Consider the following 20851-nt stretch of genomic DNA (forward strand, 5'->3'; position numbering starts at 1 on the left):
ATGGGTCCTGCGCGATCGTCCCACAAAACAGTCACGGTTAGGCAGCTGGTCATGAGAACGTGCATCTGGCGTGCGAAAAATCCATAACTTGGCATCTGGAATCCATGGCAATTGCAGTAAGGCAGGATGTAGCTATTTGGAAAACATAACAGAAAATACGTATCAATACCCAACCTTTAGCAAACAATTTCAAAAAAGACAAAAAGAACGTGGAAACTGATACACAAATCGATGTGGTCATACATGACATTTTAAAGAAATATTAGCGTTGAACATGGGTGAAACTAGTGATAGCCTACAAACGCCGAGAATCTGCACTCTCAATAACTAAAAAAAAATGACAACTACACAGAAAGATAATACTTCAGTTACATTGCCAAAATTAATGTTCAGGTGATAAAAAATTAAATCTCGTTTCGGTGTACAGTCGTCAAAAGCAAACTTACACGATATTGACCGTCTCCATTGTCTTCGTGAATCTCAGACAGCAATGTGCTTGCACCAAAGAATCTTCATGAACTGATATTACATGTGCCTTAAAACTTTTGAATGCATAACCTTATCAAATGGTCTTTTTTGCAAACTTTCACTCCCTGCATTCTTAATGAATTTTCCCTTTCTCTCAAGGTCAAAAAACAATTGACCCTTATGGGTTCAGTCGGATGCGTGGATCTACTGAGCTTGCAACCAAAAAAGCAAAGCAAGTGACCTTCACTCAGAATCCAAATAAATTCTTGCAACATGTCTCAATGCATTCATGAGAACTGGTACTCCCATACACTTGTAGACCCGCTGTTTCCATCAAACACTGCAGGTGGCTGCCTCAGATTTCAAACTGTAGGGCGCCAGTCTGACTGCAATATTATTTTAAATACATTGTAACTAGGGGTGTACCGAATAGTGAAATTACTTTGTTTCGTGAAGGCGAACAATGGGCCGTGGCCACAGTCTGCTCTGGCCAGGTGTTCTGTTCTGTATAAATGTTGTACATTTATATGGTAATCATATGTGTGTGCAATGCCATCTCCTGAAGAGACAGAAAAACAGGATGCACACGAGGGATGCATGCGATGGGCAACCCTATATACAAGGAACTGCGCCCACGGAGGAGGGAGAGGGATAGAGAGGCTGAGCGAGGGGAGAGTGAGAGATGCAGGGGAAAGAGTGGAGAGAGAGAGCGAGCGAGAGAGAAAGAGTGAGCAGAGGAGGGAGAGGGATAGAAAGGCTGAGCGAGGGGAGTGTGTGAGATGCAGGGGGAAGAGAGAAGAGAGAGAAAGAGTGAGCAGAGGAGGGAGAGGGATAGAGAGGCTGAGTAAGGGGAGAGTGAGATGCAGGGGGAAGAGAGAAAGTGTGAGCAGAGGAGGGAGAGGGATAGAGAGGCTGAGCGAGGAGAGAGTGAGATGCAGGGGGAAGAGAGAGAAAGAGTGAGCAGAGGAGGGAGAGGGATAGAAAGGCTGAGCGAGGGGAGAGTGTGAGATGCAGGGGGAAAAGAGAGAGAGAGAGAGAGAGAGAGAGAAAGAGAGCAGAGGAGGGAGAGGGATAGAGAGGCTGAGCATCCTGATATGCAAGTGTTATATTATGCCTTAACATGCTGTAAAATGACAGCATGCACAGTGAAAGCAGGTTACCACCACAATGCCTAAATCCTATTCTGGTTGCCTTTGATGGCGATGCATCGCCTGGGCGTTCCTTTCTCTACCAGGGATTACTGTGCAAACCATGTCATCCCCTGGCCTTAAACTAAAGACAGCAAAAGTCGATTAAAAAGCCTTTAGTTTGTTTTTGGGAAATTAATAGGAGTTCTTTGTTAGTCACCGCTGTGCCTTATTCCATCCTTCTCTCACTTCCCTGCTCACGTCCCAGTCGATTTAGCAGCAGAACCGCCATTTTAGTTCTTCTAAGGTTCTCGGGCAGAGGTGTCCCGAGCTGTGCTGCTGGACTGAAAACAGACTTTAACGTCTTGGCTGTGCTGATGAGAGATTGATGCTCCTTCATGGGTGCTCTGTTTGCCCCCTGACTACGCCTCATTGGGGAACGCAAAGAGGAATATTTCCAGGTGGCATTTTACAGGCAGTTACCGAATGAGTGTAGTACCATTTCATTTCAGCATGTCCGTCCTGTAGGAACCGGCTCCTTTCTCGGCCGTTGTGCAGGGTATGGGTATTTTTGCTTGCAGTAGCCAGTAAGCTACAAGTTTACTGGCTACTGCTGCTTTCCCACTGTTCTCTTTCTAGGATTGGCTATCGTCTCTCACACTGAGAGAAGATTGGCAATCATAGAAAGAGGACTTTAAAAAAAAAAAAAAAAAAAACTTCGGCTTCGAGTAAGTATTCCAGGAACCTTCGGCCGAACCCGAATAGCTGGTTTTCAGCCGAAATTCGGCCGAATACCTACTCGAAGCCGAAGTTCAGTACACCCCTAATTGTAACACAGACACAGTAATTCTTCGCCTGTACTTTACAGACATTATATTGAGCAACAACTTCCAATTTACCGTATGACTTTGGTGACAATAAAACACCACTTTGACTTCCTGCTGCCACATTCCATCCCAGCCTCATTAACACTCACCTTCCAAGACAGTATTTCATAAGTTTAACAAGTGCAATGTTGTGTAGTTTTATATGTTTTAGCGGCGATAGCCGCGTACACCAATACACAAATGAAAGATGGTGGGCGCATTAAAACAATGTGACGCACTTCACGCTCTTCAACATCCAATCAGTGAACGCGTCACATGTCCGCGGACATGACGCTACGGATTAGCCAATCGGTATCTTGTCCGCGGAGCAAACAGGGGAGTGTGACCGCGGAGCAGACATAGATATCACTCATTTTTTTAGACCTATTTTTTGGTTGCTTTCGGGACCAAGCTCCTGCCGCAAATTTGGTGAAATTCCGTCCAGCGGTTTGGGCTGTAGGCGTGCGCAAACTTTCCCCCCATTCAGTCTATGGGAAAAAAAGACGTGTTGGGACACACCCTATAACACCCCCTCGCCCCCCTGGACCAAACTTTGCAAAATAATTCAGAGTGGGCCATATACTTTTTTTGCAAAGTTTGGTGAGGATTCTTCCAGGGGGAGCGGAGTTATAAGCCGCCCAAAAAGTGCTCTTCCTATGGAAACAGCAACTTAACCATAACTACACAACCACTACCGTGGCTGTGTAATATGCCCCAATATGGTTTAAAGGCCTTTTATTTTCCCAGTGCTCTCTAAGAGCCTATTATTTGCCTTTTTCTGAATTGCATTCTGGTATTTTTAGTTTCCCAGTCAAGATAAGGGGAATAATGCCACAAGGGTACACTTTTTGCCTGACAATGTTCTATAACGATGTATATATTTGAGTGACACTATTGTATGTGTACTTTTCAAGTTATCTTTATAAAGCAGAGTATTGTTGAAAGCCAGACATCGGGGGTGAGGAGGGTTATGTTATGTTAATGAAATTTCTAAAGCGCGCAGTGACCCTACGGTATCTTGGTGCTAGAGGGCGAGGCACAAGCCATTATCAAAACCGCTAGAACAAGTAGGTCTTTACAACCTTCCTAAAAGTCAGATGGTTGGTTGTTTTTTTTTTATAGCTAATGGCAGCATATTCCATTGCAGAGCTGCTGCTATTGAAAAGGCTCAACCTCCAATCCGCACACGCCTGAAGGAAGGCACACTTAAGCAAAGACTTAAGGGAACACTCCTTGGATGCCCCTTTCCTACTGAGCCAGCATCACACCTTGTGTAGTAAAGAGTGGTACCTATGCATAGGCCCCATTCCGCCCAGGGTAGAGCCAGCCAATGCTTGAGAAGAACAAATGACCTTCAGTAATATTCGTTCTGATGGATTAGTCCTTCCTTCTACAACTTTGTTACGTTAGAAGACTGGCTTTAGAAACTTTTTCAGCCACCAAAGGGTGCACTGTGGCTCTGCTTGGCACCATTTTTGCCCATGACGCCAGATGTGATTTAACAGCTAGTATAGTTGGAGGACACTGTGCCACATGACATTTTTTGCCATGTTTCCCACACTGGAAGGCTAAGAACTCCATACCTGCAAGATGTTCAGAGCATTCCTTATGAGGGTGGCCTGGCCAACCAATGAGGAATCTGTGTGAGAAAGGACTTGTCCCCACCCACAGCACAGGTGGCAAGCTCCTACACAGCCACCATTGTGGACCCGTGCCATAGACACATGAGCTACTGGGCACCCACATCATGGGGAGCCTGTTAGAGATACTCAGACAAGGTTCGTGAAGCACTAGCGTGCCCACATGAGAACCACAATCTCAAGTTACGGTTTTTAATTCATCTTTGTTTTTCTTCATCTTTAACAAATGTTCTACGTAGATGCAGCTAATGTGAGCTTGCCACTAATTTGGCCTATTTATATGTTCCTCCTATAAGGAGACCTTTTCTATGGCCCAGAAGAAGGTAATTCGATTCAACAGCCGAAACGTTACTGGATGCAGCACTTTATGTGCCCAGTAGTCCCCACAAGATCAACTGATTCACCCCCTGACGTAAACCTCTTGTTAGGTCACCCTTCTGTCCGGCAGTTTGACCTCAGTGAGGTCAAGAGAGGAATCTGACTTTAAGCACTCTCCCAACAGCAGCCAGAATGAGCAAAGATGCATTAACACTTGTACCTATATATGCGATATGTGAACATGCATGGTAACCTTTTTGTACATAATTCTTGCACTATTTTGATATAATGTATGATTAATGACAAATGAATAATGATAAAAGAAAAATCAAAACAGAAAAACAATGAAATAATTGTTCAAAGAAAAGTTCACAAGCTAAATGTTTTGTGATCTTGATTCAGCACAGTGTTATTAGATCTGCATGAGGATACCAGTAGAGATGGAGTCATGCATGTCAAGGTTGACAATGGGCTAAATAATAAAAGCTCCAGTTATAGAAGAAAAAACTTATAATTTGCATGAATGATTGTGAATACTAAAATATATGTGGCAATACGTCCCCCTTGTTTCACAATTTACTAAGCCCATAGTCCTCCCACTAACGGGCCTGTCCCTCCAGTTACTCCACCAGAGATGAGAGAAGGAGATGAGGTGACAGAAGGGAGCCTGAAAATTAGTTGTCATCCGCATAGCACTGAAAGTTTGGGCAGAGAGCGGCAATGCGGTGGGCAGAAGAGAGATCAAGTAAGATGAGGACACAGGGGGTGTTGGAATCAAGGTTGGGGAACAGGTCTTCACGGATGTTCAGGAGAGCAGTTTCCCTGGTTCTGGCAGCTCTGAAGCTAGACTGATGGTCATGGAGACATTCAACAGATTCAGTGTGAAGCTCAAGCTAGGAGATGGCCAGCTTTTCCAGGAGTTTGCACAGGAAAGGAGTGATGGAGATTTGGCGATAGGTAGCCGGGCCGGAAGGGTTGGCAGAGGGTTTATTTAGAAGAGGGTGCTTCAGGGGAGAAGGGGAGACCCCAGTGGTGAAGGACAAGTTGCAGAAGTCAGCCAGAGCAGGAGCCAGGGTGTCAATGTGGTCCTTGATGGTTTTGGTGGAATCAGGGGTGAACCTGTTTTGATGAGACTTTCATAGATCAGACTTGTCTAGAAACCTCGTCTGGGGCGAACAGGGTAAAGGCAGAGAAGGAGGGAGGAGAAGAGTTCAACCAAGTTGTTAAATGCCGCAGAGAGCCGGGCTTGGATGTAGGCTCTCTTCTTGGTGCGGACAAGGAACAGGTATTGCCTTTGGAGCAGGCGGATGGCCAGTTTGTCAGAGGATGTACCGGAAGCATGCCATTTCCTCTCAGCCACCCTGCACTTGCGTTTAAGGGTGACGAGGTCCGAGTCGTACCAAGAGTTGCACTTGGCTTCGGGCTTCAAGCATATCCTCATGACAGGGGCAAGAACATCGAGAGTATCAGATATAGCAGAGTGGAGCATGGAAAGGACTGCGTCAGGGTGTGAGTCAGCCAAAGGGGGCTTGGAGGGGGAGGGCGTGGAGGCGAAAGCCTCAACTGACACCCGCTTCATGGGTCGGATAACCGAGAAGCTAGGTGGCAGAGCTGGAGTTGGCTTGGCCTGAGAGGTGGAGAGGGTGAGCTGGGAGGAAAGGAGAAAGTGATCACTCTAGGAGAGAGGAGTGGTGAGAGTGATCAAAAGGGGAAGGTCTGAGGAAATCGGAACATCCAGAGTGTGCCCTGCAGAGTGAGTCGGGCCAGAGTGGAGAATAGGGAGCGAGAGAGAGTCGCAGAGGTCGCAAAAGAGTCCAGAGGAAGGACAGGAAGCACCAGGTGGATGTTAGTCTCCAAGAAGGAGGAGTTGAGTGGTCGAGACCAGGGGGGGGAAGAGTAGAGGTCCGCCCACTCGGAGAGTAAGGAGGAGATCTGACCTGATGGCCGATAGATGGTAGCCACAGTAAGGGAATGGCCAGGAGTGAGAGAGCGCCTGCAGACGAGGCATTTGAAAGATGAGTAGGTCTGCGTAGGAATAACATAGGCAGGAATCCACTCAGGGAAGATCAGGGGTACACCCCCTCTGGAATGGTTGGATCTGGGAACACAGAGGATCTTGTAGCCATCACGGAGGAGAGTGTCAAAGCTCATGACAGAGATGGCCTTGAACAGTGTCTCGGTGAAACTGAGGACATCGAGGTCAAGTTCCTCCAGGAGGCGGCAGATGTCAGAGGAGTGTTTGACAGCTGAGCGAGAGTTTAGAGTGGCAATATGGAGAAGGTTGCCGTCCTTGAAAGAATTTCAAGGGGGGGTTCAAATCAGAGGTACGCCCTGCAGAGGTATAGAAGAAGCCTGAGGGGGGCAGAAGAGGAAGGAGGAGAGGGCAAGGTATCAAAGAGGAAGCCGTGGAGGGGATAGAGAGGACAGCAGGAGAAGAAAGGAGATTGATGAGCCGTGGGAAGTGTCTATCAAAGAGGTGAAGGTTGGCTTGATGGCCTTGGACCAAGACGGTACCATTCAAGTAAACATTAATGATGACTTTAGAGGGGGGCGTGGCTACGAGAGCCATGTAGGAGGACGCGTTCTGGAGGAGCTCCCGAGATCCTGCAACGATCCGGGCAAATATGTGCGGTACGACGGATCGCTGACCACTGACGATACACATGATGGTGTGTGAAGGTATTGGCCACGCATTGTGAACTTCTGGAGAGAATAGGATTAACGGCAGCGGAGATCGGTGGCTACGAGTTAAAAGACTCCGCGAACAAAGGGCGACTCAAAATGGCCGACCAGGGCCCGGGACTGGAATAGAAGCGAGTTGTACGGCGGCCTAGCTGTGAAGGTGCACTGTACACAAACTTGCTACTTTAGCAACCGATCGATTTCCTGAGCCATGTCGAGCAGGCCGGTGCGGCCGAAGGTGAAATAGCCTACCTTAGACGATTTCACTAAAACTCCCCCGAGCCAGGACACCACCAAAAGTAAGGATGCGCTGGCTGGGACTGGCACGACGTCTTCGTGCACCAACGAAGAAATCCTGGCGGCGATTGTGGAACAGAGGGCGGCCTGGGAATCAAAGCTGGAACTGGCCGTTACTGAACTAAAGACTGCACTGGACCGTAAGGTTGGAGAGGTCCAAGAGGACGTTAATCTGCTACGACAAGATGTCAGGGCCCTGGCGGAGCGCACGGAGTCCCTCAAAAAAGAAGTTGGCCCGAATACAGCAGATTGCGCCACTCATAAGGCCGACTTGCATGCCCTGACACAAAGGATGGGCAACCTGGAGAGCAGAGCGGAGGAGGCTGAGGGACGAGCCCGTCGTAACAACATTCGCATCGTGGGCCTACCGGAGGGGATGGAGGGCCGTGACCCTACGGATTTCATCGAATCCATGTTCTTACAGGAGATACCTGGAGGGGCCCTATCTCAAGGATTTGCAGTAGAAAGAGCACATAGAGCCCTAACTAGGAGGCCACCTCCGGGGAACCCGCCTAGGCCTGTGATCGCCAAAATCCTTAACTACCGCGACAAGGAGAGGATACTGGAATACTTCCGTAAAGGAGGGACGATCACGAGAGGAGCGGCAAACATCACGGCTTATCCAGATTATACTCTGACTGTACAGCGTAGTCGCATGAACTTTGGGTCTGTAAAGCGGAGGCTGAGAGAAGCGGGCCACAAATATATGTTACTCTATCATGCAAAATTGAAGGTCTTCCATGCACATAAAACCTTGTTTTTTGAAACCCCGGAGGATGCTATGGGATGGCTCGATGCGCAAGGATGCCCACAGGAATCAGAAGTTCGGCCCAGAAAGGGCTCGGAAGAGATACGGGAATCGTAAAATGGTGTCGCAAGATGGCGTGGCTCGTGGGACTTGAATATAGTCGGTGTGACACCTTCGGCAAAGAAGGTCAGATGATTGCACTATTTGTCAAGACATTGTGAATGTTTATTTGATCGGGAGCCTTACGGGGCGCTACTCTCTACCCCACAATAGTTTTAGTTGGGTGGCCGTTAGGGTGACCTCACCCTACTGGGCTCCGTTCACCGACCGGTGCTTGCGGAGCTAGATGTGGGGGTGCCTGAGCTCTGAGGCTGGAGCTGGGCAGCAGTTGGGGCGTGTGATGTTGGGGAAGGCACGGGTGGGGGGAGGGGAGGGAAGTTGGGGTTTAGTTGTGTATATAGTTGAAGGGAGTTTGAGCTTACATGAGGAGTTACTGGACCGAAACGCTATCTGTGTCATGAGGGCGGTTGGGGGTCGCTACATGGGAGGCAGGGAGGAACGTACTTGCCATGGGAGACCATAAGATTGTCACCTGGAATGTCAGGGGACTGAATAGTTATTTAAAAAGGAATAAAGTTATGTTGTACCTCAAAAGGCAGAGGATTGACATTGCACTATTGCAAGAAACACACCTGAACCGGCACAAGTTAGAACTGGTTGAGAAAAAGTGGAGTGGCATGGTGGTGGGCTCCCCGTACTCTGCCTATGCCAGGGGAGTGCTAATCTGGGTAGCACCGCACGTTCCGTTCAGAGTCACGTGGCAGGAGGTGGACACGGAGGGCAGGCTGGTTATGCTCAGAGCCCTGGTAGAGGATAGAGAGGTTTGCATTATTAACACATACGCCCCCAATCAGAATGCTGCTGCATACTTCAGGACCCTATGCACCCGTCTGAGCACATGTGTGGGGGGAGCGATCATTTGGGGAGGGGACTTTAACTGTGTTCTCGACCCAAGGGCAGATAGGTCCGATGATAGGATTGATCGGCCCACCCCGGCGGCCAGAGTATTACAGACATTGCTGGGCGACTTTGGGCTGGCGGATGTTTGGCGACTGAAATACCCTGATACCTCGCAGTATTCTCACTACTCTGCTCCACAGCGCCTACACACGAGATTGGATTATTTCTTTGCCACGTCAGAAGTGGTGATGGCGACCACTCAAATTGAATATAAAGCGAGGGTCCTGTCGGACCACTCGCCCTTAGTGTTGACCTGGCAGTATGGCCGCCCTCGTGCACGGATACCTACATGGCGCCTCCGTGCGGAGGCGCTTAGGGACACGGTTTTTAGGGAGGACATCAGGGAGGCGATCCAGCGGTACTTTGAGGTTAACACGGGCAGTGTAGATTCGGCTGGTACACTTTGGGAGGCATTCAAGGTTGTGTTACGAGGGGACGCTATTTCCAAGTCAAAGGGCCTGCAGGGGAGAACATCAGGCAGAGATCAGAACTACATTGGAAAGACATAGAGCTGCCCAGGATTAGTGATGAAGAAAGAGAGGAGCTGGACGCACCTATTACACTAGAGGAACTGGAGGAGGTAGTGAAGGGATTGCCCACTTGTAAGACTCCGGGCACGGACGGACTCCCGAGTGAGTTTTATAAAGTGTATGGGGCAGAGATACTCCCCCCGATGCTAGAAATGTTCAATGAATCTTTCGAGAAGGGTCGGTTACCGGAAACACTCAGAGAAGCGCTGATAGTGCTGCTCCCCAAGCCTAATAAACCCCGACAAAGCTGTGGATCGTATAGGCCGCTGTCGATGTTGAACCAGGACAGCAAGATCCTGACGGCGGTCCTGGCCAACAGGCTACGAAGGGTCATCAGTAAACTGATACACCCGGATCAGACGGGCTATGTCCCCAACAGAAACATAACTCACAATCACAGGCGACTTCACCGGGTGATTGAAGAGGGGAACAGAAGTGATGAAGAGATGGTGGTGGTGTCCCTAGATGCAGTTAAGGCATTTGATTCCGTGAGGTGGCCGTGGTTACTGGCGGCCTTGGAGGGGTACGGGTTTGGGCCTGGCTACGTGAGGTGGGCGAAACTGCTGTACAGCGAGCCACTGGCCAGGGTGCGCACGGGATCTGTGATATCCAAAAGGTGGCGACTTAGCAGAGGCACCAGACAGGGATGCCCCTGGTCCCCGATGCTGTACATATTGGCCCTGGAGCCCCTGGCGGTGTACCTCAGACAACAATATGACTTGGTTGGCATCGAGGTGGGAGGAGAGAACCATTTGATATCCCTATATGCTGACGACCTGTTGTTGTATCTGAAGTATCCGGAGGAAAACCTCCAGTACATTTTAGAGGTCATGGAAAAGTATGCGGAGTTGTCCGGCATAGCGGTTAATCCCAGTAAATCAAGCATGTTTCCGCTGGGGAGCTTCATTGGGGTCCCTCTGGAACGGTTGCCGGTGTTGCCCGTGCCCTGGGCAACTGAGTCTTTCTGCTACCTCGGAATTGATATATATCATACTGTGAAGGAAGAACACTTATACAATACCGAGGCGGCGGTAAAGAAAATCCGCGATAGTATGCGGTTTTGGGAGAAGCTGGCAATGGTGGGCCGGGGGGCGATGCTTAAAATGGTGGTCCTGCCCAGGCTTTTGCACTTTTTCAGCAATATACCATACTTGATACCCAGGAAGTTCTTTGTCAAACTTGATAGTGTATGCAAGGACTTCCTGTGGCACGGCATCCGCAACAGGGTAGCCTTGTGGAAACTGCAAAATTTCCACGATAGGGGAGGCATTAAGCTGCCGAACTTTGAGGCCTATTATGTGGCCGGCCAGCTGCAATACGTGACCAGATGGCTCTCTGATGAGGAAACTCCTGAGTCTAGGCTGGTTGGGAGGGACTGCACCCCGTTTTATCTAAAGGAGGTTGTCTGGGTCCCTGGGTCGGACTTGCAAGGACGCCCATGTATGTTGCTGTTGGGGTGGAGAATTTGGCGCAGAATGTGCCAGTTGATTGAGAGCCCGTACCCGTGTTCCCCGCATGTGCCACTGGTCGCCCTAACTATGGGGGACAGCCAGCTCAGGAAAATTATCAGGACATATTGGGAAACGGTTGGGCTGGCCACATTGGGAGACATATGGCAGGATGGGGCCATTAGAGAATTCGTAGACCTGGGTGAAGAAACAGGGCTGCACGGGGGCCAATATGTTACATATCTAAGGCTGGTACAGATCATCCGCAAGACTTGGCCGGAGACGGTGCTAGCGGAAGATCCGGACGCACTGATCGGAACGATATATGATATATGAGAGGGCGGGCATGAGATCTCTAGATTATATGAGGTGGTGATGACCCGGGTGGGGAAGGACCTGATGGATTTGAGGCTTGATTGGGAAGCGGAAGTGGGGGCACAGATGACTGATGGGATGTGCGAACGGGCCATGGGATACCATAAGAAAGTGTCCAGGAATGCTAGATTGCAGCAAATACAGCTGTATATCACGCACAGAGCATATATGACCCCGAAGAAAATAGCCAAGTTTGCGAACGCAGGTAGACAAGCATGCCCGAAATGCGATGAAGAAGACGCAGGTATGACACATATGTTCTGGTCCTGCCCAGTGATTGAAGGCTTTTGGGGGGAAGTGGCACAGAAATTAGCAGATAAGGGGGTTCTGCTACGCATTGACACGGCCTGGGCCTGCCTCCTGGGAGGGTTTCCTAGACCACGGAACACCAAACATCTCGGGAAACTGAGAGACCTGGCGTATGTACTTGCTAAAAGAAGGATAGCTATGAGTTGGAAGCAACGCCATGGGCCAAGAATAGAGATATGGTGGCGGGACCTGCAGAAGTGGGCAGAGGCTGAAACGGTGGTATGGCAGGAAGCGTGTGGTAATTGTGGGGAGGAAGAAGTGGGCAACCTGGCGGCTTGGAGAATGTTAATTACGGGACTGTTTGGCACGAAAATGGACCCTGCTGCTTCTGAGATGGGCGACGCCCGGCCACACCAAGTGTACACAGAACTGTAAGGTTGATAAGCTCTTGGGGGGAGGGGGGGTTTGAAGTGCAGTAACATGGCATTAATTGATGTTTACAGTTTGTAATGTATAATGATGCAAGTTTGGTTTGTATTGTTTTATTTTGAAAATAAAAAATATTTAAAAAAAAAAAAAAATGATGACTTTAGAGGAGTGGAAGGAGGACAGGAGGGCCTCCCCCCGGGTGCCACCATTAATGGGAGAAGAAGAGAAAGGAGAGAGCACAGAGACCATATGTAGAGTCAATAGGTCAGGCGAGGGAACGACAAAGAGGATGTCGGTGAGGGTTTGCCTGGATGAAGTACTGGTATAGGTATCAGCGATAGGGAGGCCTGGCTTGGAGACCAGGATGTTCTTTTTAAACTTCTTCCTACCAGATTTAGTGAGGAGAGCAGTTGATAGAGAAGCAGTTAGAAAAGATAGGAGCGACAGAGAGCACCATAGATTAGGTAGGCAGAGGAGAGGAGAGGAAAGGTGTAGGAGGGGCCTGGGGGAACACTAGGGAAGGACACAGGGCGGGGTGCAAGCAGGCGAGATAGAGAGGGACAAGTAGACAATTGGACAAGACGATCGAGGCTTTGAAAATGGTTAAAAGTTTGCTAGATGAATGCTTTGCTAGGAGGCAAAAACAACAGAACGGCACTACTTTCACAGTGCAATTTAGATACCGGAGAAAAACACACCTAAGTCTGAGACCCCTGTATAGTGGGGAAAAGGCCTAGGTTTCACACTGCAATTTTAAATACCGGAGAGAGAAAAAAAAGCACACCAAGTCTGTAAGTCTGCTATGTGGCCAGGTTTTCAGGGTAGAGTGAAGGCTCTATCACTAACCTGGGCCACGCCTATATATTACTTCCGGCAACTTTGCCCATATTTTTCCTGTTTACATGGTGTCAGAACATTTCCTGCAAAATAATGACCATCAGCAATTAACTTTTAAAAGATGGAATGCTATATATTGTGTGCCTGCTCACATAAACTGGGCTGAGGTCATAGAAATGACGATTATTGTGCTAAATAGTATTTCAAAGTTATTTTGTCCCATAGTGCTAAATGGCGTAACTACATTGCACACAGTGGTTTTAATTTGCACCAGGTCACAGGCGCTGTACTTGTGTTTGTTTTGTGCATATGAACACACATTGGTGCACATAAAAAAGACATCAAAGCATGTGATGGGTGGAGCCTGTGATAGGGTGCACCGGATGCACAGTAATAGTATGTCATTTATCACCACTGAAGTAGAATAACCCAGAAATGCAATTAAATACAACGTGGCTTCTTAAATTTTTCCTAAAGAAAATCCTTGGGAGGTTAATGACACCATCACCAATTTGGCTAATCTGAGCAGCCATACCCAATAACAGCATGAGCACTGGTCCAGTATTACCGGTTAGTGGTTTTCCCTCACTGGTGGTAGACCAAAAAGTCCACTTTTTTACTATTTTATTTTTTTCATTTCCATTCTCATATTGATGGTTGAAATTGATAGTGTACAGTATTGGCGTATACCTCTTCTATGCTTTTTAAATGCAATGGAAGGACATTTGAGGCCCTTCTATGTATTACACACTAAAGGTGATGAGCGCATCAGAGATGGCCACTTTTTCACCACCACCTTCCAGTGTGCTCTTTTCAAAAGTGTTTCCCTGTATTGTAAGAAAGTAAGCGTACAGAAAAAATCCTTAGAAATAAAATTCTCAGGGTTTATTTGTCACTTTTTACCTCTCTCTCTGGGGTGGAGATAAACATAGGCAGATTTTCAAGGTAAAATGGCACCTTGCACCTCCAGTGATATTCTCGCAGAATACCACAGGAGGTAGGTAATCCGATGCCTTTAACAAAATGCTAAAACAGGAGATATTTGGCATTCCCTACGGGGTTTCATTGAAGCCCAGAATCGCAATGTGCGCCTCTTTGTAGTATATCTCATACGACCCTAGATGGCCTCTAATATGTCAGAGAAAACTGTATGCTTTACCGACTGATTTCTTTTCTTTAGAATTAAACAATGCTTGAGCGGCTTTTTCTGATCCTAATATGTACAGTCATTCTCACGTTGGATTTGTTTTTGTTTGTTTAGCTGAAGGACACGAAGTCAGCCGATCAGAAAACAACATTACTTCATTTTCTGGTTGAAGTGTGTGAGAAGAAGTTCACAGATGTGCTTCATTTTGTTGAAGATCTGCACCATCTAGACAAAGCCAGTAAAGGTTTGTGTTACTATCTTTATGCATATGCAAACTGACAGGTGCCTGCCTGGCCTGCTCCTTTGTACAGGTGAGGACATCATTGCGGAAAGCGTTCCTGTTGGTCGCTAAAAATGGCAAGAGCAACAATATGTTATTGAAAAAATACTGGGAATGGCATTTTTTTTCGTTTAGACTGTTAAGTGGCGCAATACGTGTTGCCTATCAGCCTACACTTTTGGCACGAGAAGAGAGAGATGGGGGTCTGAGGAGTTGGACACAGCCTGTTATTTGTGTTTGGCTTTTCATCCACCCATTGACCCCTGCCCCCACTGTCATGCTATTTCCTGTGGTCTTTTCCACTCACTAACCACTCCCTTTCTGCCTAAATACCTCCCAGCCCCGACCCCTTTCAGTTGTTATTTCTAAGCAGTCTTCTCAAGGGCAATGACTTGACAGCAGCTGTAGACCAGCTTCTGGTGTAGTGTGCCTTAACCAAGTATGCCTCCTTCTTCTACCTCATTTGTGACCAATGTGTATGAATTTTTGAATCATTTTTTTAAAATTTCGAATCATTTGTATCGCGCACCAGACAAATTGAATCGTATTTAGGCGCAGATGGCTCTCATCTTCCCTGAGTGGGTCCCTGCTACCATCATACCCATCCAGACTCATTCCCCTTTCGAATGCCTTATCTGCAGGCTTGGTGTCTCCTCTGGAACCTCTCTCTAACTTTGACTGCTATCTACAAGCCGCCTGGCCAGGTCTCCCACTTCCTCTCTGAATGGGCCAACCTCACCTCTTCCCTCCTGTCTGCCTTCTCCAAGCTTCTCTTCCTTGGAGACTTCAATATTCACCTCGACTCTCATGATGCGGCCTCTGGGTCTTTCGCAACCTCTTTGACTCTTTGCCTCACCATTCTTCTTTCTGGTCTGCCACACTCCATCGGACTCCCCTTGGATGCTCTCATCTCCTGAGACCTCTGCATTCCATTTCCAACCCTCTAGTTACTCATCTGTCCTAGACTGATCATTTCCTCCTTTCCTCTGACTTGGACATCCTTGGTCCCCTGGCTAAGTGTCCCCCAGAACTGAAAGTCTGCTTCTCCTTCACTGGACCGATGAAGCGGGTGTCAGCTCCATCAATCTCCCTCCTCTTTAGTCTTGTCTCGAGAGGATAGCTCGGGGGCAACGTACTTGCCTTGGAAGCAAAGCGTCACGGAGCAACACAGGTTCGATCCCCGGGTCCAGGCGTAGAAACCTATGGGTATTAAGCGCATTATAAAAAAACCATCATATCTAGTCTTCAACTCTCCATCTCCTACACGCTGGACATCCTTGCCCCTATCATGAAGATCCGCTTCAAGTGTAACTTCTGGCATGACTCCTATCTGGGCGCTGTGAAACACAAGTGGAGAGTAGCTGAGTGGAAGTGGAAGGCTTCGAGCACTTCTCCTGACAAACTGGACTGCCTCCTACTAACTTGCCACTGATCTTAGAGGGCTTATACCCAAGCCCACATTTCCACGGCCACTAACAACACGGCTGAACTTTTTAAAATAAGCAAGGTACTCTCCAGTCCCATTGCAATCTCTCCCTCCCCTTTCAGGCTTCCCCCGTTCTATTCCCTTCTTTTTGCCCATTACACCAGATGATTTTTCTAGACAAGTAGCTCTATGAAATTATCTTCCAAACAAGTGCACCACTGCTCCTCCAGAACTGTCGAGGACAACATTGTCTCCCTTGCTCCAGCCTTGGCCGATTTCTGCACTCGCTCCTTTGTCACTGGATCCTTCCCTGCACTCCTCAAGCACTCACTTTGTGCACCCTCTCCTTAAAAAAACTTCTGCTGATCCTTCCTGCCAAGCAATTTACCGCCCCATCTCTACCACCCCGTCCCTGGGGAAACTCTTGGAGAAGCTTGCAATCTCCCATCTTGTCCTCCACACTGAATCTGCGGGTTGCCTCTTGACCACCAGTCTGGCTTTAAAGCTGCCAGAGGCACGGAAACTGCTCTTCTGAACACCCGTGAAGACTTGCTCACTAATCTTGATCCTAGCTCTTCTTCTGTTCTCATCCTTCTTCACCTCTCCTCTGCAAATCATGCTTTTCTCCAAGCAGAGAGTTGGGGGTAGATCTCTCTACTCTGCAGGTGACTCCCTCTGGAATGTCCTCCCTGCCCCTCTCAGAGCCTGTTCTTCTTAAGTTCCGGAAGCTCCTCAAGACCTTCCCTTTCTCCTCTTCCTTCTCAATCCCCCTCCCTTGCTAATCTCCCCTCTGCCTGAGACTGGTGGTCTGGTTCCTTCAGAGTCATACAGGGCGCCAGACCCTCCCCTCCCCAGTCTACCTCTGCACTTGTTCCGCCGTTGACCCATCCCCCTTCTTACATTTGCCCTCTTTAGCCCCCTGCCTATTATTGGCTAGTTGGCTTCACGCCTTGGAGCCATTCCAGCCTCTTAACTCTCACTTATTTGTGGACACCCCATCACTATTTGGCTCCCCCTGGCCCTGTCCACCTGGCCTCACGAGCATTTGCCTTTCTCATGGGCCCTCACACCCTTCCTGCACTTCTCCACCTCCCTCCCCCACATGCACTTCTTGTTACTGGACTTGCACGATCCGAATGTTGTAAAGCCTATTAGGATTGCTACTTCTACCTACCTCCCCTCTAACTCCCCTTATCACCCCTGCTTTGCTGCGCCTCAAAACACTTGTGTACAGGCGCTTTACAAATGAACAATAAATAAAAAATGAATAAAAGAAATAGTTCCAATATCATGGTCTGACCATGACATGGTGAGCATCAAAGAAGAGCTTGAGATGATCACATGAGGTACAATGAGGTGGCGCTGTAATGACACGCTGTATCAATTTGCTATTTCGGCAAGACCTAAGGATAGAGATACAGCACACTTTTCAAGAAAATGATACCTTGGAGATTAGGTTGGAGATGTTGTGGGAGGACGTTAATGCCACCATGATGGACTCCTTATAGCATAGGGATCTATGAAGAGGAAAGCTACTTAAGCACTCGGGGACCAGCTCCAGAGGGGAGTTAGATCCCTGGAAGAGAGGTGTATAGGGAATGGTTGGGGGTAAAGAGTAGATTTTGCAAAATATTTGCGAGGCAATGATAGCGTTCCAGGTACACCACCTGGATGTCTATTGGGACTTGAGAGCCACCAACCAACCAATATTACGAGAAAGGGAACAGGGCGGGGTCAATGCTTGCAAATATACTAAAATCCCTCTGACTAGAGAGGAGATTGTGTAAACCAAAGAATAGGTTGAAAGGGAATGGAGCATGCCGGAAGTTTGGCCTTGGCTGCTACTATCCGACACTCTACGGTGGGGGGCTAAGGCTGGATCCCCTGATATGGAGGATTACCTGGTGGGAATGGAACTTACTAAACTGAAAGTGGAGCAGAGTCAAGCTTTGGAGCAGGATTTCACTCTGGAGGATAGGATAAGATTGCAATGCAAAGCCTTAAAGTAGGGCAATGCGCCTTTGGAAGATGGCTTTGCAGCCTGCTTTTATAACAATACTAAAGGGTGAGAAAATGATTACCCCTCTCTATACTTGGATGGAATGAATTTGGTTGTGCTTATACACCAAACATTAGCATCCCATTTTCTTTTTTGGGATGTGTCACACAACGCTACAAATACTTCTAGAACCAGACACAAACTGTACATTTTTTCAACATTATATGTTTTTATTCAAATAAAGATTTTTTTAGAAAAGAAGGGCCGTACATCAATTTATAATTGACAACTGTAACGTGATTTGTACAAACCACAGATGTTTATATTTGAGAGGAATGAAAATCAAGATAAAAATAGGGTACAGTCATCAATAGTTTAAATAAAAATTTTGTTGAAAAAAATCTTTATAATTCATACAGGGTTCAATAGAGATGAAATTATATAGACTTATAACACATGAAAGTCTAGTTAGATCGTCAACATGTTTCGGCCTTTATGAAGATATTAGACACTATCTCTAGTGGCACTTCGTATTTATTGCTGTTTCAGGCCTTCTGCAGGACATATGAATTGCTTCGGTTCAGTACTAATACCATCTTGTAACCCTAGCCTATTTTGTGGAATTTCCGTTGCCGGTATGAGCAAATACTTCTGCAGATTCTTAAATGGATTGCAAAGGGACTGGGTTCTAGTCACCAAATGTGGAAGTATTTCTTTCCTATGTTCGCTTTGTTCCGTGGCTCTTACATCTCACAGATGTTAGTTCAGCGGTGAAATCCACCACAACCTGGAGAAAGTTATTCGACTGGTGCCGCACAGTGTAAGAGAATCTCCCCTGAGTAGCATATATTGGTTGGTCTTAATGATGCCAGAAGGTGCACTAACAGCGGGCGGTGAAACAATCAAAGCACGTTACTGGTCTGATCTAGCCAAGATAATTCTCACAGTAATCTTGCGTCTTTTTCCAAGTCATTAGCAGAAGAATAGCAAGTACAGGCCAGAATTTGGGAAGTAGAATCCCAATTAGGAGAGTGGAAGTTAAGCAGCTCTGTGGTTTTTGCCAATATGGCAACACCAACACTGTTCTGCGACCCCCTGTTAATCCATTTAATCTGAAAGGATTGTGGAACCAACAGGTGAAAATAATTAATGCAGAGGTAACCATGACTCGGCTATGAAAAGGATATACCAACTTACTTGCACATATAAAATCATTTATAGCTACCCCATTTTTTACTGCAGATCTTGCATTAATAAGTGCTAGGGAGAGCGAAGGGGTTATGATAACTCCTTCACTCTTTCCTAAATCATTGTGATCAAAATGAAAAATGAGCATTATGTTCAACAAACACAAGGATAAATAACCCTGCGTTGTATTCCTACAGGAGAGCAATCTTTCACATAGTAAAGCACTGGAATGGACAATACGCGTTATGCTTATATAGGAGAAGCTGCACAAATAAAAAAAAAAGTGGTACTTAGCAATTTACAAATGGTGGAACATCCTGGAAGAGTGGCCGTACCCACGTATGCCACGGACTTCGTGCTTGTTTAGATAAGAAATGGATGAAAGAACTACATTCTCCTTCGGAACTGTAGTTCCTTGTCGATTAAATCGCGGGCTGTGCCGTTTTAAGAATACACGTGGGTGAGCGTTCTCATACAGTATTAGAATTTTCTAATCTAAGCGGATTGTGCAAATTAACAACAATGAAAGCAGCAGTAAAATACAATTAAAATTTTAAAAATGTCCTGAACACCTACAGTTAAAAGCTAGCACAATTCATTGAGCACAGTTAAAACAAAAAAGCTGAACGGAAGCCAAATAGATATTAAAATGTCTGTGCACAGCGTAACCGCTGTGTGGTGTAGTAAGGCATACCTTAGCATGGTCATATGTTATGTTCGAAAACATTTATCCTGCGAGAAATTCCCACTGTATTGGTATGTTGGCTGTAGATGGAGAATATATATATATATATATATATCAACAGTATAGGAGTGTTTGGTGCATCATCTAGCATATAATGCCAATATCTTGATATGCAGCAACGTCCCTTGGCATGTAATGAATGTGTTGCTGGATGTTTGAGGCAGCAAATGGCTTTTAATAAACGCAAACCAATTGGCTTTGGTAAGGTGTGCTTATTTAATAAAGTTTGCCCACGCTAATAGCTCAGGAAAGTCTTCATTCTATTAAAGACAAGGAGGTGAGCATAATGCTTTTCTTTCTTTAATACTGCCAACTCAGCATTTTAAACACAACTTTAACTTTTTGTTTTAGTTTTTTCTTACATAACTTTAGGAAAAACAAATGCAAAAATTACAAGTTTCTCATTTAAACAAAACTTCACAAGCCTCTGTGAACCACCATTCCCAAGATCCTGATGTCCTTTGTAGTCCTGACCTCCCTTTTCCCACCAATCATGGCTTTGGTCATGGTATAAGGACTCTCCCCCTTCAGGTCCATTCCTCTTTCTTTGCCAACAGTCACTAAATCCATAAAACTCTTGAACTGTCCAATTTATATCACCAGAACTGTCCTGTTCTGCAACAGGCGTGTCCAAACGGTCTAACGGGGACAAGTTGCTTGCATCAGGGCTGTGCCTTGACAAAGTGTTCACAATGTCCTCTGGTCGTCTCCTACGAGAACAGAGATTATCACATGAGGGCGGGTATATATCAAAAGTTATATTCATTCTCACATTTAAATTATCAAATGCTACATCTCCTATCATATTAAGCATTTTCTTCAACAATTTGGGCCGGATATAATGCTCGCCTCCTTGTCTTTAATAGAATGAAGACTTTCCAGAGCTATGGGCAATCTTTATTCTATGACAAGACAGGAGGCTCGCATTATGCTTGTTCAAAGCTTGCCATTACTCTATCCGGAATATCAGATACTGGTTTGAAATAGAACGTCTTAAAGGTAGACTCAGAGGACCAATCGGCTGATTTCATA

The 20851-nt window shown here is 46.8% G+C and overlaps 1 protein-coding gene across 7 annotated transcripts in view; it reads left to right on the forward strand.

Moving 5' to 3' along the window:
* DIAPH3 (diaphanous related formin 3) overlaps window positions 1-20851 on the forward strand; it is a 2562783-nt gene that overhangs the window by 1589647 nt on the left and 952285 nt on the right. For all 7 annotated transcript variants that reach the window (XM_069640497.1, XM_069640493.1, XM_069640496.1 and 4 more), the window contains one exon: window positions 14296-14425. In XM_069640497.1, coding sequence (XP_069496598.1) covers window positions 14296-14425 — 130 coding nt within the window. The remainder of the gene's footprint in view (window positions 1-14295; window positions 14426-20851) is intronic.

Source organism: Ambystoma mexicanum, chromosome 7q (assembly GCF_040938575.1).
Source record: "Ambystoma mexicanum isolate Mex_15411 chromosome 7q, UKY_AmexF1_1, whole genome shotgun sequence".
NCBI lineage: Eukaryota > Metazoa > Chordata > Amphibia > Caudata > Ambystomatidae > Ambystoma > Ambystoma mexicanum.